This window comes from Scyliorhinus torazame, chromosome 3 (genome assembly GCF_047496885.1).
Source record: "Scyliorhinus torazame isolate Kashiwa2021f chromosome 3, sScyTor2.1, whole genome shotgun sequence".
Lineage (NCBI taxonomy): Eukaryota > Metazoa > Chordata > Chondrichthyes > Carcharhiniformes > Scyliorhinidae > Scyliorhinus > Scyliorhinus torazame.
The window spans coordinates 202,331,617-202,345,595 of record NC_092709.1 but is presented as its reverse complement, the minus strand read 5'-3'; the positions used below and the strand labels follow the sequence as shown (position 1 = coordinate 202,345,595).

Below are 13,979 nucleotides of genomic sequence, written 5' to 3'. Positions count from 1 at the left end.
AACACCTAAACCCCGGAACCTGCAACATCCATTCCTGTCCCTGCTCTATCCATGTCTCCGAAATGGCCACAACATCGAAGTCCCAGGTACCAACCCATGCTGCCAGTTCCCCTACCTTGTTTCGTATACTCCTGGCATTGAAGTAGACACACTTCAAACCACCTACCTGAACACTGGCCCCCTCCTGCGACGTCAAATCTGTGCTCCTGACCTCTATACTCTCATTCTCCCTTACCCTAAAACTACAATCCAGGTTCCCATGCCCCTGCTGCATTAGTTTAAACCCCCCCAAAGAGCACTAACAAATCTCCCCCCCAGGATATTTGTGCCCCTCAGGTTCAGATGTAGACCATCCTGTCTGTAGAGGTCCCACCTTCCCCAGAAAGAGCCCCAGTTATCCAGAAATCTGAATCCCTCCCGCCTGCACCATCCCTGTAGCCACGTGTTTAAATGCTCTCTCTCCCTATTCCTCATCTCACTATCACGTGGCACGGGCAACAACCCAGAGATAACAACTCTGTTTGTTCTAGTTCTGAGCTTCCATCCTAGCTCCCTGAAAGCCTGCCTGACATCCTTGTCCCCTTTCCTACCTATGTCGTTAGTGCCAATGTGGACCATGACTTGGGGCTGCTCCCCCTCCCCCTAAGGACCCGGAAAACACGATCCGAGACATCACGTACCCTTGCACCTGGGAGGCAACATACCAAACGTGAGTCTCTCACGCTCCCACAAAATCTCCTATCTGTGCCCCTGACTATAGAGTCCCCAATTACTAATGCTCTGCTCCTCTCCCCCCTTCCCTTCTGAGCAACAGGGACAGACTCCGTGCCAGAGGCCCGTACCCCATGGCTTACGCCTGGTCAGCCCCCCCCCCCCCCAACAAGTATCCAAAGCGGTATACTTGTTTCTCAGGGGAACGACCGCAGGGGATCCCTGCACTGACTGCTTTTTCCCAGTCCCTCTTACAGTTACCCACCTATCTCCAATCTTTGGTGTAACTAATTCCCTGAAGCTGCTATCTATGACCCCTTCTGCCTCCCGAATGATCCGAAGTTCTTCCAACTCCAGCTCCAGTTCCCTAACTCGGTCTTGGAGGAGCTGGAGATGGCAGCACTTCCTGCAGGTAAAATCAGCAGGGACACTAACTGCATCCCTCACCTCAAACATCCGGCAGGAGGAACATTGCACTCCCTTCCCTGCCATTCCTCTAACTTTCTACCAAGATCTGGCTAACAACTAAATTAAATTTTTTATAAAAAATAATAATAATATAATAAAATATGGTACTTACCTCAGACCAATGGGTTTTATTATTAGGTTAGAGGAGGAGGGCGGGTGGGAGACACTACACGTGTAGTGTCTCGGGTTTCCTCTCCACCAGAATTTATTGGTGAGGGTCTTCCCAGACGTCCGCGGGTCGACTTCCTGTTCCCGCCTAAAACACTAATTTAAAAAAAAACGTGATTAGCGGGGGCCCCCCGCAATGTTCACACAAATCTTCTACTCCTTCAAAGAATCGGCTCATCCTCGCCCTCGTGAGGTGTGCTCTGTATACCACCTTCAGCTGTATCAGCCCCAACCTCGCACATGAGGCGGAGGCAATTACTCTCCGGAGCACCTCACACCAGACCCTCTCTTCTATACCCTCTCCCAACTCTTCCTCCCACTTTGCTTTGAACCCTTCCGGTGGTGCCTTATCCTCTTCCAAAATAGCTCCGTACACTGCTGACACTACCCCCTTCTCCAGTCCCCTTGTCGTCAGCGCCTCCTCCAGCAATGTGGAGGCCGGTTCCTCCAGGAAGCTCTTTATCTTCTTTCTGGCAAAATCTTGAACCTGCATGTATCTAAAAATTTCTCCCTGCTCCAGCCCATACTTCGCTTCCAGCTCCTTCAATCCCGCAAACCGTCCCCCAAGAAACAAATCTTTTAGTGTCTTAATCCCCTTCTCCTCCCATTTCTGGAAATTTCCATCCCACCTCCCTGGCTCAAATCTGTGGTTCCACCGAATCGGCATTTCCCTTGACCCTGCCCCCAACCCGAAGTGTTGGTGAAACTGTCTCCAGATGTTCAATGAAGCTATTATTACCGGACTCCCTGAGTATTTCCCCGGAGCTATCGGGAGCGGCGCTGTTGCTCGTGCTTTCAGTCCCGATCCCCTGCACAAACTCTGACCCACTGGCAATCAACCCCTCTGACACAGCTCCGCACCTTCAAGATGGTAACAGAGTTAACGTTTCGAGTCCATATGACGTTCAGAAGAAGTCATATGGACTTGAAATGTTAACTGTGTTTCTCTCTCCGCGGTAGCATAGTGGTTAGCACAGTTGCTTCACAGCTCCAGGGTCCCAGGTTCAATTCCCGGCTTGGGTCACTGTCTATGCGGAGTCTGCACATTCTCCCCGTGTGTGCGTGGGTTTCCTCCGGGTGCTCCGGTTTCCTCCCACAGTCCAAAGATGTGCAGGTTAGGTGGATTGGCCATGCTAAATTGCCCTTCGTGTCCAAAAAGGTTTGATGGGGTTACTGGGGTATGGGGATAGGGTGGAGGTGTGGGCTCAGATAGGGTGATCTTTCCATGGGCCTGTGCAGACTCAATGGACCAAATAGCCTCCTTGCACTGTAGATTCTATGAGATGTTGCCAGACATGCTGAGTTTACGCAGCATTTTCTGTTTTTATTTCAGATTGCCAGCATCCGGAGTATTTTATTCTTATTATAAATAAATAAGTCCGCATCATCCATTTAACAAGAAAATTAAGGTTGTTTTAGGAAACATTGTTTGAATGTCGTAACAGCCTTTAAATGGGATTCTTAAAATTACTGACCATTTTTCACTTTGGGGAAAAGAAAATTAACATTTCTCTTTAGCTTCAACATGATAATAGGCGGTTGCTACTCCTGTTTTTCCTCCTGTCAGTCAATTTAGGCATCACTGTTGTGCCCACACAGACATGGGATGGCTGCTTCACTCGTTAAATGGTGCAGCCTACAGCTTTGGTTGTCAGTGCTTGGGTGTTGCCTTGCCAAAGTTTCAACAGCAGACATGGTAGCCTCCAATTTCAAGGCCATTGTGTCTAGCCCCCATCTCTGTACATTCCCATTAGATTACACCCTATGGGCAAAATTCTCCGGAAACGGCACGATGTCCGCCGACTGGTGACCAAAACGGCGCAAATCAGACGGGCATCGCGCCGCCCCAAAGGTGCGGAATGCTCCGCATCTTTGGGGGCCGAGCCCCAACCTTGAGGGGCTAGGCCGGCACCGGACGAATTTCCGCCCCGCCAGCTGGCGGAAAAGGCCTTTGGTGCCCCGCCAGCTGGCGCGGAAATGACATCACCGGGCAGCGCATGTGCGGGAGCGTCAGCGGCCGCTGACAGCTTCCCACGCATGCGCAGTGGAGGGAGTCTCTTCTGCCTCCGCCATGGTGGAGACCATGGCGGAGGCGGAAGGGAAAGAGTGCCCCCACGGCACAGGCCCGCCCGCGGATTGGTGGGTCCCGATCGCGGGCCAGGTCACCGTGGGGGCACCCCCCCGGGGCCAGATCGCCCCGCGCCCCCCCAGGACCCCGGAGCGCGCCCGCGCCGCCTTGTCCCACCGGTAAGGTAGGTGGTTTAATTTATGCCGGCGGGACAGGCATTTTAGCGGCGGGACTTCGGCCCATTCGGGCCGGAGAATCGCGCGGGGGGGGGGCCTGCCAACCGGCGCGGTGCGATTCCCGCCCCCGCTGAATCTCCGGTGCCGGAGACTTCGGCAACCAGCGGGGGCGGGATTCACGCCAGCCCCCGGCGGGGGTCGGAGAATTTCGCCCATGATCCTGAATATATTCCACACTTTTGTAACCCTCAATTTATTTTGGTTCATCAACTTTTATTATTAATGCAGGCTGATAAGAATTCCCATTCCACTATTAACTGGACAATTGGCTACAGGAGGTTGTAGAGAAAGAGAGGGGTCAATATAAACAGGTTCAAATACAAGAATGCAAATGTTAAATTCATGGCTTTGTGCAACTGCACAATGATTCTTGATGAAGGATAAGATACAAGCAGCAGAGATTTGGATACACTGAAGTTTAAGGAAGGGAATAATTGGGAGCCTAGCTTGAATTGGAGGAATTGAGTTTGGAGATAATAAACAGTATCGTCGAGTTTCAGAGAGCAATGGCCAAATGTTGGGTGGATACGGCCGATGTTATAGGGTTCAAGTAAGCATGGATACGGAATATGTTATAGAGTTCAGGTAAGCTGTCTTGATGATGATAAATTAGAAGTTGGGTTTGGAAAAATAAAGGCTTTCATCATATCTTGTTGCTTTGCAATATAATTGACATTTGAAACAAACTTGGGTCTACATTTGTGAAATGTTTAAATTGTATTCATTACAGAAAGAATATTTTTGGAGGAGACAATGAGAAAAGACAAACATCATATAACGAAGATTCCATATTTGAAGGAGCAGAACCATATCAGATCAGGAACATCAACATGGTTAGTATTGGGGATTTCTGGGCGGCACGGTGGTGCAATGGTTAACACTGCTGCCTCACGATGCAGAGGAACCGAGTTCGATCCCAGCCCCGGGTCACTGTCCGTGTGGGTCACATTCTCCCCATGTCTGCATGGGGTCTCACCCCCACAACCCAAAGATGTGCACGCTAGGTGGATTGGCTGTGCTAAATTGCCCCTTAATTGGAATAAAAAGAATTGGATACTCTAAATTTATTTTTAAAAGTATTGGGGATTTCTTTTAACTGAATACAGTAAGATGTCTTACAACACCAGGTTAAAGTCCAACAGGTTTGTTTCGAATCACTAGCTTTCGGAGCACAGCTCCTTCCTCAGGTGAATGGAGAGGTGTGTTCCAGAAACATATATATAGACAAAGTCAATGATACAAGACGATACTTTGAATGCGAGTCTTTGCGGGTAATTAAGTCTTTACAGGTCCAGATGGAGCAATTGGAGAGAGGGATAATCACAGGTTAAAGAGGTGTGAATTGTCTCAAACCAGGACGTTGGTAGGATTTCGCAAGTCCAGGCCAGATGGTTGAGGGTGAATGTAATGCGACATGAATCCCAGGTCCCGGTTGAGGCCGCACTCACGTGTGCGGAACTTGGCTATAAGTTTCTGCTCGGCGATTCTGCGTTGTCGCGCATCCTGAAGGCCGCCTTGGAGAACGCTTACCCAAAGATCAGAGGCTGAATGCCCTTGACTGCTGAAGTGTTCCCCGACTGGAAGGGAACATTCCTGCCTGGCGATTGTCTCGCAATGTCCGTTCATCCGTTGTCGCAGCGTCTGCATGGCCTCGCCAATGTACATCCTTTCCTGCAGTGTGTGAGGTAGACAACGTTGGCCGAGTCACACGAGTATGTACCATGTACCTGGTGGGTGGTGTTCTTGTGTGTAATGGTGGTACCCATGTCAAAATTGCTCCAAAGTAACAATTAAAAAAAAAAAAAAAAAAATCCAGACCCAGCCTCGCACGGGTCAACGCCCAGCTTTCCACCCTGTGACCCCGCCGACCCTCCAGCAGATCCCCCAAACCACCCTTGATTCACCCCCACCCCTGCCCTGTCAAAACAGCTAGTGCTGTAAAAATGAGGCATGTCTTTCCTCTCTGAGCCCCGGTTACTCCGTACCGATGTAGTCGGGGGTGCACTTCGCTGCTCCTGTCCCACCCAGCATGAGTGAGGAAGGTTGGACGTGACAGGGGCTTTGGAATTACAATGTGGGCAAGTCCATTCCGAGTGGCAATCGCTGGAGATTGCCACTTTATTCATGTGCTCATCATTATCCCTTTTAGGGACTATATTATCAGAGACCGAACTGTACTGGTACCCCTCATAGCTTGCACTTATTGATGGCTATAGGCGAATGTTGGACATTTATTTCATTGTGTAGCAGGCTATAGAATGCGTGTTTGCAGTCAGTCTTTATTTAACGTTCATGAGTGTGTCCATTTAAATGGTCGTCAACAGGGCCTGGGAGAGAAATCATGAGCCCTGGTACTTCTCCTCTTTCCAGGCTCCTTATTCCCATCCCACGCCTCCTTTAATCTTCCCCCACAATCATGCATGATTTTTTTTCTCCCTTTCAAAATTCATCAATTCATTCACTAAACTATCACAGAAAGGTCCCAGTAAAATGATAACTCCCATTGTTGGTATCTGGTTACAAATATCATTTGATTTATATGCAGCAGGGATAATTAATATTAAGAGTAGTAATGATATAATGCAGTGTTAGTTTGCGAGTGCCCTATAGGCGATCCCACCATGACTATTAAACAAACCAGAGAGTGGAAATTTTATCTTAACAGCATAGCACTATTGTTAGTTTGTCAGAGAAATATCCCATTAGTTATTTATAGCTGTGCAGAGATTATCACTGATTTCAGTAACTTAGTAACATGCTCTGCACCTTGCACCATATGTACATGGTGACTGCAAATTCACATCTGGGGGAATGATTTAGTACTTGCAACACAGATTTCAAGAAAACCTTTCCGATTGGAAAAAACCCATTAGCGGAATTCTCCTTCGGCGGAATCCTCCAGCAGCACACCCACGCCCGTGGGTTTCCCAGTGGTGTGGGGTGGCCACAATGGGAAAGCCCATTGGCCAGCTGCAAGAACGGAGATTCCCGCTGCTGGTTGGGGTGCCCCATGCTGGAAAACACGGCTGGCAGACCACAGAATCCCGCTCTATGTATTTCAACTATCCTCTGGGTCGGGGGGGGGGGGGGGGGGGAGACCGGAGTGCTGCTGAATGATCAGCTCAATGATGGCTCTGGTGAAGTTGGGGGCTTCATTGTAGCTTTCTTTGTCTGCGCTGCTGGCATCTACCAGGTTCAAAGGGGACAGCACTTGACACCTAGGATCCAGTTGTCAATCTGGGCAGGGCCCTCAAACCTCAGGAAGTTGTGAGTTCCACAGTTCTCTGTGAGTCATGGGAGTTCCCTGGGGAACAAGCACAGAGCTGCATGACTCCCCATCTGTGGTCACCAAGCAGTCAGACGTTTAGACTGGAATCTCCAGCAGTTCACATCTGCTACTGTGTGAAAAAGGAAAAGTGAATTGTGAGAACCTGTGCCCATTGGTTTCATCTTTACAGCTGCTGACCGATGAGATTTTCTGCTCTTATTTTACAAAACTCCACCAACTCCACACTGACTTACTCCTCCCACTTGGAGCTGCTCGCTTGGTTTTTGAAATTGGCCAGCTACAGTGGACTCTGTTATCGTGGAAGTGAGCCTATCGACCCCATCGTGGTCCCTCCTCTGTTCCCAGACCTTTCCCATACCACTCTTAGGATTTCCATTAGGTCCCGTAACCAGTTCTTTGAGACATTTTGAACAGCCCTATCTCTGGACTGGACCTGCCTCTTATCCAATCAAAATCACTACTTTTTCCTTCTGAACCCGCCATCGTGATTTCAACATATCAGTTCCTGTCTGATTAACTCACCCCGCCCACCATCTTTCCCGACCCCAGAGTCTTCATTGAAGTCCGCCCAATATTTCAGCAGTTTCACTTTGCAGAGTGACTTTTAGCCAAAGGTAGGAATGAAAATATCTTCATTGTTTGAAGGCTCACTGAAATCTCTTCTTTATCAGGCGAGCCCATTCATGGACATCTGATTGTATTGTAATGTTTCCTACCTGGATTATGGGACAAATATGTAAAATATTACATGTTGGATGATTGTAATGTCTTATATCTGATGATTAGGGTGATCTCAAAGTAATTTTAATTGAGGAATTAAATAATGGTATTAGCCACAATACAGTGGTCATGTTTTCTCCGCTGTATCAATAATTTGTGCTTTCAAACCCACTCTAGGGACTTGAGCACAACATCTGCGTTGACACAAATTCAAAGGGACTGCTGCAATATTGGCGGTTCTGTCTTTCAACATAACGTTAAACTGAGGCTCCAACTGTCCTGTCAGGAATTTTCAATGAGGAACAGAGTTTTTCTTCTTTTAATTAAAAAAAATATTTTATTCAAGGTATTTTCATGTAAACAAACAAAAGCACAAGAATAACCAAACAGCATTATAAACAACCCACACCCACTGCCCCGCTCCCCTAAGACCGCCCCCTTCTCACATCCCACATTCCCCATTCATCATGTTCAACAGTGCCAGACACTCTTTTTTTCCCCCCGCCCCCCTCCCCCCGCCACCCCCATTACCCCCGCTCCAGAAAGACCCTCCTAACCCGTAGGTCTTTCCTGACCACACAAACCCAGAGATCAATGCATTAACCTTCTTAAAAAATGACTTGGTGCTGAAGATCGGGAGGTTTTGAAACACAAACAGGAACCTTGGCAGCACCGTCATTTTTACTGTCTGCACCTGCTCTGCCAGCCACAGCGGCAGCATATCCCACCTCTTGAAATCCTCTTCTGTCAGCTCCACCAGCCGAGTTAAGTTCAACTTATACAGCTATGCCCAACCCCGAGTCACCTGAATACTCAAGTCTCTAAAACTCGCAGCCACCACCCTGAACAGCAGTTCCCCAAACTTCCTCTCCTGCCTTCTAGCCACAATCGGGAACATCTCGCTCTTTTTCTCATTCAACTTGTATCCTGAGAACGCCCCGCCCAATCCCTCAATGCCCGCTCAAACCCTCAACGCCCAAAGCGCTGTTGCCAGCGGCTCTATAGCCAAGGCATAAAGCAATGGGGAGACTGGCACCTCTGGTTCATCCCCCGATGCAGCACTCAAAACGCCTTCTCCGCGTCCATGCCACCAATACCTCCACCTCCTGCCCCTCCAAAGGCATCGTGATTACATTGAGTAGCCTCCTCATGTTTGCCATCAACTGCCTCCCCTTCACAAATCCCGTTTGATCATCACCTATCATCTCGGGACACAGTCCTCGATTTGCGAGGCCAACACTCGGCAACAGCTTGGCGTTTACATTCAGTGACGATATCGAGCAGTACGATCCATACTGCTCTTATTCTTCTTTAATATCAGGCAGATGGAAGCCTGTGACAAAAGGAGGGAGCTCCCCCCTCTCCCTTGCTTCATTATACGCCCTCACCAACAGTGGCCCCAGGTCTGCCCCAAACCTTTTATAGAACTCCAGTGGGAACCCGCCCGGCCTGGGGCCTCCCCTGCCTGAATCGCCTCCATATTGTCCATCACCTCCCTCAGCCCAATTGGGTCTCCAAGTCCCTGAACCAGCTCCTCCTTGGGAAACTCCAACCTGTCCAAAAACAGGTATATCACCTCCCTCCCCGGGACGGGGGCTCCGACTCGTATAGCCTTCTGTTGAACGCCTCAGACTCAAAACACGCCATTCACTCTCTCTGGGTCCATCACCACCTTATCCTTATTATCGCTCACTTTGCCAATCTCCCTTGCTGCCTCTTGCTTCCTCAACTGGTGGGCCAACACCCTGTTCGCCTTCTGCTCGCACTCATACAATGCCCCTCCGGCCCTCCGTAACTGCCCCACATGGACACTACCCAACTCCATCTGGAGCCTCTGCCTCTCCTTTAACAGCCCTGCCTCCGGGACCTCCGAATACACCCCATCTACCCTCAAACTCATCCACCAGCCTTGCCTTCTCTGCCCGCTCTACCTCCTTCCTATGCACCCGAATTGAGATAACCTTCCCCCTAACCACTGCCCTGAGTGCCTCCCACAGTGTGGCGGCCGTGACCTCCCACGTGCTTTTTAGCTCCACGTACCCCTGGGTGGCAGCCCTCACCCACTCGCACACCTCCTCATCTGCCAACAACCCCCCCATCTAGCTTCTACTGTGGGTGCTGGACCCCCCCCACATCCAGCCCCTACTGCGGGCGCTGGGTCCCCCCACATCCAGCCTCCACTGCGGGCGCTGGGTCCCCCCACACCCAGCCTCTACTGCGGGCACTGCCCCCCCCCACACAATCCAACCTCTACTACGGGCGCTGGGCCATTTCCACCCCTCCCCCCCCACCTCCCCCACATCCAGCCTCTACTGTGGGCACTGGACCCCCACCCCCACATCTGGGCGCTGGGCCCTCCCCCAGGCCACACGCAAATCCACCCACTGCAGCGCGTGGTCGGAGACGACAATCGCAAATATTCCGAGTCGACCACTCCCGCCAGCAATCCCTTGTTTAACACGAAAAAATCTATCCGGGAGTACGGCTGGTGGATGTGGGAGAAATATGAAAATTCCTCACCCTCGACCTCCCAAACCTCCACGGGTCCACAAGCCCCGATGTGCTCCATAAACCCCTTCAGCTCCTACACCACTGCAGGCACCTTCGCCGACTTAGGATGCGACCGATCCAGGCTCTTGTCTATAACCGTATTAAAATCCCCCCCACATAATCAACCGGTGTGAGTCCAAGTCAGAGATTTTCCCTAGCACCCGCCTCATAAAATCGACGTCATCCCAATTTGGGGCATAAACGTTTACCAGGACAACTGGCATCCCCTCCAACTTTCCACTAACCATCACACCTCCCGCCTCAAATTGGCCACAATGTTCCCCTCCTCGAATGCCACCCACTTATTCCCCAACACCGCCACCCCCACTCGTCTTCATATCCAGTCCTGAATGAAACACCCATCCCTTCCTCAACCTCGTCTGGTCTCCTATTTTCAGGTGCGTCTCCTACAAAAAGGCCACATCTGCGTTCAGACTCCTCGGGTGCACGAACACACATGACCGTTGGCGGGCCCGTTCAGCCCCCTGCGCCACACCAACCAAACACTCGTCAGCAACCCTTCCCCACCCCCACTCACCCGCGGACAAAACACCAACCCATCCCCTCTCCTTTCCGTTGCGTCTGCCTCCTGACAACCTCCCATTTCACTCCCGGTAACTAGCCCACCCAGCTAGCATGGTGGCCCCGACCCAAGGCCTCAAACCTCCCTATGTCTCCAGTTCTCCCCCCCCCCCCCTCCCAACTATACACCCTTAAAGAGTAACAAAAGGTATACTCACTATCTTTTTAAAAATAAATTTAGAGTACCCAATTCATTTTTTCCAATTAAGGGGCAATTTAGCGTGGCCAATCCATCTACCCTGCACATCATTGGGTTGTGGGGGTGAAACCCACGCAAACATGGGGAGAATGTGCAAACTTCACACCGACAGTGACCCAGAGCCAGGATCGAACCTGGGACCTCAGCGCCATGAGGCAGCAGCGTGCCACCGTGCTGCCCTTGGTATACTCACTCTCGATGTTCACCCATGAAAAAAGCTGCACTCCAGAAAACTCAACACCAAAAACTTTAAAAAACACACCAAACCCCCGCCAAAGTTCAATGTCCTCACTCTCCTCCCAGTTCATTATCCCTCATAAATTCCATCGCCGTCTCTGGCATGCCGAAACAAAACTCTCGCTTCTGGAAAGTCACCCACAGGCGGACCGGGTACAATACTCCAAACGTCACCCCCTTTTTAAAGAGGGCAGCCTTGACCCTCTTTAGTTGAATCCGATCCTCCTCTTCGCCAGTTCTTCTCCCAGGTCTTGATACACCCTCAGTGCGTTCCCTTCACAGGTACATTTCCTGGTCTGCCTTGCCCATCGGAGAATCTGCTCCTTGTCCAGAAAACGGTGCAACCACACCACCATCGCCCTAGATGGCTCGCCCGCCTGTGGCCTCCTCATCAGCGCCCTGTGCGCTTGATCTACCTCCATGTGCCGGTCAAAGGCTCCCTCCCCCATCAGCTTCTCCAGCATCTTAGCCATGTACACTCTGGCCTCCGCACCTTCGATGCCTTTGGCCATCCCAACGATCCTAAGGTTTTGTCTTCTGGAGCCATTCTCCAGATCCCCCACCTTCTCCTTCAGCTTCTTCTGGGTCTCCCGCATCACTCCCACCTCAGCCACCGACAAGGCCACTGCTCCTCGTGTTCCCCCACCACCTCCTCCACTTTCTGGATTGCCCGACCCGGAGAGTCCAGCCTCTGCTTCACTCTCTCGATCCCTGACTTAATCGGCTCCACCACCTTGGCCAGGTCTTCCAGGGCCTCTTTCCTCTGCTGGCAGAACTTTTCTTTGAAGAACTCTGTTAACTGCTCCATTGACCACTGGGCAGGCAGAGCAGCCCCATTGCCCTCCAGAATCTAATCCTGTGGTGCACCTCGAAGACTCTCCTCCTCCAGCAGCTCTTTCCTTCTTGACTCACTCCTACTCCATTGATCTATCCACCAGCCACACCAGAGGAGTAAAACCTTCCCCAGGCACACCTGTACCTCTTGCGCTTAAATGCTTTGTCCTACGGGCGTGGAAAAGACCGGAAAAATTCACCTTGAGCGGGAGCCACCAAATTTGTGACCACTCACTCCATGGCCGCCACTGGAAGTCCACAGAGTTTTTCTTCTGCTGATCTGGCCAACATATAGCCCTAAACCAACACTGCTAAAACAGATAATCCTGGTCTGTTGTCTCAAAGCTGTCACTGGGATCCAGCTTTGCACAAATGGGCTGCCATCTTTGCCTGTACAATTGTATCTACACTTTAGAAGTCGTGAAAGGTGCAATATAAATGCAAGTGCTTTTTTTTCCTTTTCATTCATTCCTGGCAAATGAACTTGCCAACCTTAAACTTCTATTCAGCTCTATTGTGTCAGACAGAATGTCCTATGTTGTGAAGTATGTGCTAATCACAAAGCAATTTTCACCCATTGGTCTGGACTAAAAAGTGATTCCTCAGAGTTCAACACTGGTTTATGATGAATGTCCTAATAATTTAATATAAAATGTAAACTGACAAAGTCTTGCATCTAGTAGTTTTAGAACAGCAAATTTGGTATCATCTGAGTTGGTTATAAAGACTGTATTTTCTATCTTTAGGTTCGCTCAATACTCAGTGACGTTGTGGAGAAGTTGATGGATGACTACACCCGAAAAGCTCCAGATGGGATGGATCCTTTCACTGCTGAGTATCCTTTTGCATTCTTGGATTTCAATAGTTCATATGTGTATACACCATGCCATCTACTAGCTGTCTCACTCTAAAATGCAGATTTGCAAAATAGTGACCACACCCACAATAGTAGGATTCGGATCGTAACATCTCGCAAAATCACGTTCGATCTCGTGAGGTGTGGTGAGCTGGGTAAATCCCAGAAGAGGAGTCTCCCGGCATCTACCGGCGGCGCCGCCTTTCGGGTAATCACGCCATTTCGCCAGTAGATCGCGCCATTAGACATTTAATTCTCCCCAAACTAGTCGAAGTTGATTTTAGCTCCTAAGGGTTTACTTATTTTCCTTTCTCAGCCTGGCAATTTTAAATCTCAGAACCACCTTTCCACAGAGATTCAGAGTGCAAGCTAGGTGAATCTTCCAGTCCCGTTTTACCTCCTCATGAATTCGGTCTTTTGAATCTGTGATTGTAAGCTCCCATGCCCAGTCCTGCATGGTGAACCCCAACATCTTGTTGCCCACAACTGCTCTCCCTCTCCTGAATGCTGGCAGGCTAACTTTGTCAATGAGTTTTCAGGGATATCGTAGACCCTTTCCCATCTCCATAACAATGTGAACCACATTGGCCTTGTATCCAGGTAGAAATGCAAATTAGCTATCCTTGAGATCCAACTCTCTTGGAAGTAAATTAACAGTTTAAAGCATGACTGTTTACAATCCAATATTCTCAACGCTTTCCTGGAATATTGGATTCACATACTATCCTTTGTTAACGCACCGGCTGCTATCATTGTCTCCAAGAATAACCACCTTGCACCTTCTTCCCAGTGAAACAATCCTCCCTTTAATCTCGAACAATTAAACCACATGGTCTTGCCGTCAGGTAGAATTCAGAACAGGCCACATGACCTCCTTAATTTTACCTTAAATTATAGATATAGTCCCAAAGCATAACAATCTTATAAACCTCTTAATTCCAACAACCCTATATTTACCTCCACCACTGAAAGTGGGTGATGGTAATGCTTTTATCCCTGTTACTCTGCAAACACTAGATCTGAAACACTAATTAACCAAATTCAGTGAAACCTGTTATGCA

The 13,979-nt window shown here is 49.7% G+C and overlaps 1 protein-coding gene across 5 annotated transcripts in view; it reads left to right on the top strand.

Annotated features, from left to right (window-relative positions):
• Positions 1-13,979, top strand: part of LOC140408898 (uncharacterized) — an 87,794-nt gene that overhangs the window by 29,427 nt on the left and 44,388 nt on the right. For all 5 annotated transcript variants that reach the window (XR_011940234.1, XM_072496754.1, XM_072496753.1 and 2 more), the window contains 2 exons: positions 4,382-4,484; positions 12,809-12,897. Coding sequence is in view for 4 of the 5 variants with exons in the window: in XM_072496754.1 (XP_072352855.1) it covers positions 4,382-4,484; positions 12,809-12,897 (192 nt within the window). In the remaining variant the exon portion in view is untranslated. The remainder of the gene's footprint in view (positions 1-4,381; positions 4,485-12,808; positions 12,898-13,979) is intronic.